The sequence below is a fragment of the Simochromis diagramma genome, unplaced genomic scaffold (assembly GCF_900408965.1).
Source record: "Simochromis diagramma unplaced genomic scaffold, fSimDia1.1 OVJJ01000323.1, whole genome shotgun sequence".
In the NCBI taxonomy this organism is placed as follows: Eukaryota; Metazoa; Chordata; class Actinopteri; order Cichliformes; family Cichlidae; genus Simochromis; species Simochromis diagramma.
In genome coordinates, this window is record NW_024386770.1 from 633281 (window position 1) to 636736 (window position 3456).

Below are 3456 nucleotides of genomic sequence, written 5' to 3' on the forward strand. Positions count from 1 at the left end.
TATAACATACCATAATAGACCCATTTCTGTAATATACTCACATATCTATATTATTGCTAATATATATTGTAATATATCTATATCACTAAAGCACTTCTGGATGGATGCAAACTGCATTTCGTTGCCCTGTACCTGTGCATGTGCAATGACAATAAAGTTGAATTCTATTCTATTCTATTCTAAAATGCTGATGGATACTGATGCTCCTCTTGGTTCGTGAAAGGTTGAGCATTGATGTATTTCCTCTTGCACTCAACTTTCTTGCCTAGACACCTAAGCCCTGGTTGTGTCTCCATGTGTATTTGCCTTGAGTAAGGCTCGTCCTACAACCAACCATTTTTCAGAGAAGAAATAGCTTCAGTGATACATTGAAATAATATTATCTACATGTTTAGTGGATGTCAACCTTTCATTTTAACTTAGGCTAAACTCTCCTGTTCACTATGTTATTGATAATCACTTACACTTTCCCACACAATTTAAAGCAAACTGTTTTTAACAACAGTGCATATGAAAAGCCAACTCTTCAGTTTATATAAAATACAAAAACGTGCAGTTTAGACTGACAGGCATTTATATTTATGCTGAACATGTTACAGTGGTGTGGATGTGAACCCTATGCTCAAGAAACTTTAAGGGAATTTTTGGTTAAAAAAAAGGAAAGGAAAAGAAGCACAGTAGTTCTTTTTTATTCACAACACAGGTCAATATTAGGTAATGTAGGTGGTTATGGCATCCTCTGGTTACACGAATCATTCTTTAATATGAAAATATGTAATATTTGGCTTTTGTAAACTGTTCTCACAATCACACATTAATGTTGTTGATGATTTAGACCTCAAAGTGTTTTAACTGGTGTTCACTGCTGTGAGTACAGCTATATGTCCATCATTTCACTGATGTAATTAAAAACTATGTACACATCACTGAAGACACATTCTGTACATGTTTTGCTCCCGTATCATTGTAAATGCCCTTTCCTCTGAAACAAGGCCACAATCTTCTGCCTAATCTCTTTAATCTGCAGCCCATAGATGACAGCATTGAGCGCCGGCAGGGCTACTTCACCCACAGTGCTCACCATCTTCCTGTGGTCGGAAAGATGAGGGAAACGGTGCAGGATGATGATGATGAAGGCTGAGAACATTAAGATGATGTACAGAGTGAGGTGGGTGGCACAGGTCTGCAGAGCCTTGCTATTTATTGTCTTGGTTTTGCTCCGCAAACACACAGTGGCAATTTTAATGTAGGTGAGAGTCACGCTGCCAATGGAGGAGCCCAGCAGGAGCACGCTGTAGCTCAGGCCAAACACCTGGTTGATGACGACATCCTCACAGGAGAGTTTGAAAAGGGAGGCGTTGTCGCAGTGCACGTTGTCTATGAATCTCCTGCAGCGTGACAGGCGGATCGTGAGACTGAGGAGGATCGACACCATGACAAACACCACCGCCCACGCTGCCACCGACAGCTTTACCACCATCCAGTTGGTCATTATGATGGTGTAGCGCAGCGGGTTGCAAATGGCCATGTATCGATCAAAAGTCATGGTCATGAGTATAGTGTGACACACGCCTCCATAGAGATTAACACAGAAGGCCTGAACGACACAGACGATGTAATGAATGTATCGCTCCGAGTCAGACACATAAAGATCTCTGAGTATATGAGGAACCACTATGGTGGACCCAAACACTTCATTTACACTCATGTTGCAGAACAGCAAGTACATTGGCTGGTGCAGGCTCCTTTCCATAAAGATCAACACCACCAAGCCAATGTTAGCCACCATGATGAAAATGTACACGAGGAGGAGGAAGATAAAGGCAGCAATAGAGAACTTCGGGGTGACCTTTAAGCCCCCCAGGATCAGGATATCTGCATTTAAGCTCTGGTTGTCCATATTTTACTGTGAATATCCAGTAGTAAGTCCTAGTTTATCCTGTACATCCTGTAGTATTAACGACAAAAACAACAGCAGCAATGCACAGACAATCAACAGCAATTTATCCAGCATCAGACAACAGAGGCGATCATATTTGTCACATTTAAAAGTTGAATAAAGATTACCAGACTCTTAAACTGGTCTCTTTCCACATCTGCATTATCAAGAAAGACATTTTGAAAGCGTCGCTCTGATAGTTTGGTTTCTAAAGTTCAGAGCTACTGGAACAAAAGCAGGAGACAGCAGACATCCATATTTCTCCCACCCTCCCATAAACCACCGTCCATGCCCAAACATGAAGAAAGTCCCAGACGCTTTTATGTGTTTCATCAGTAGTCATCAGCTGCAGCTTCACATGTTGGCAGGTCAACTGTTACTAAGCAACTTCCTCCCAAGACAGATCTGTTAAGACGATGATGCACTGAACGATGTGTTTTATATGTGACACATATCCTTATTGATATATGGTTTTTGCCTCTGAAAGCTCAGATGTTCAGTCTTAATTAAAAGAGTTCACCAAAAGTATTGCATTAGAAAGTACAGCCATTTCTATACTCAGAGGTTTTTAGTGAAGATCAATGTAGATTCACTATTGGAGGGAAATCTTCCCAATGGGTTCGGGTGGGTCGCCTTTAAAATGTATGTTTCCATATGAGTTTCAGATGTTTATGTGAACAACCACCATCGTAACAGGAGATTTATGACAGGAAAGAAGAAGAAGGCGAACAGACACATTTCATCATCTTTAAAGAAATGTATTTTTTTCATGTATTATCGTAAATAAAATCTTTAGCAACCATCACTCATGTGTTTATGGGTAGTTTGGTTTTCCTAATGAATGTTATTGGGATTGTTAACCATGATAGTACAACTGCTATTTTTATTCTGATCACATAAACCTGTTTTGTAGAATGTTTCCAGGATCTTTTGTGACTAAAATTATTTTCTAAAAATTATCATTGAAAAAGCTTTTAGACAAATTGATATAACACTCCTTTTAAAAGCTGGCACATTCTGGCTCTTATACTAGAGAGCCCTCTCTTATTTCTCTGTGATGTACATACATTAGTGTGCTCTGTGGAGAGACTAGTAACCATCAGTGCACGATTTTTGGTTATTTGGCGTTGTACTGCAAGGGATAACCCTAAATAAAAATCCTGCAGTTAATCTCAGATGGATGCTACGTTTGTGTGTATGTTTTGCAATTTTATCACACTCACTTCTTTATCAGTGAAACAGTTTTCAGGTGTTCTTACATTAGGCACCTTTTCATCTTTTAATATCCACCAGGCTGCATGACAACTGATGCATGCATGTGACTGAAATACAACCTAATCCTAATCTCGAGGTATGGTCACCTGGTGGATGGGAACTATAATTATATTTAAATAAGCATATTTCTTCTTACTTAAATATTTATTTAGATGGCAAAATCTTTCTAAAGTGCAACAGCTTTGACAGGAATTGTTGTATCTCTTTTGGCTGCACACCAGTCAAAAGAGATACAACTGAGT

General features: G+C 39.3%; 1 protein-coding gene across 1 annotated transcript; it reads right to left on the minus strand.

Moving 5' to 3' along the window:
- Positions 1-931: 931 nt before the first annotated feature.
- LOC120737785 (olfactory receptor 4E1-like) lies at positions 932-2215 on the minus strand. Its single transcript, XM_040038647.1, has one exon. It carries the CDS (start codon positions 1898-1900, stop codon positions 962-964), a length of 939 nt encoding a protein of 312 aa, XP_039894581.1. The 5' UTR covers positions 1901-2215; the 3' UTR covers positions 932-961.
- Between the last annotated feature and the right edge of the window lie 1241 nt (positions 2216-3456).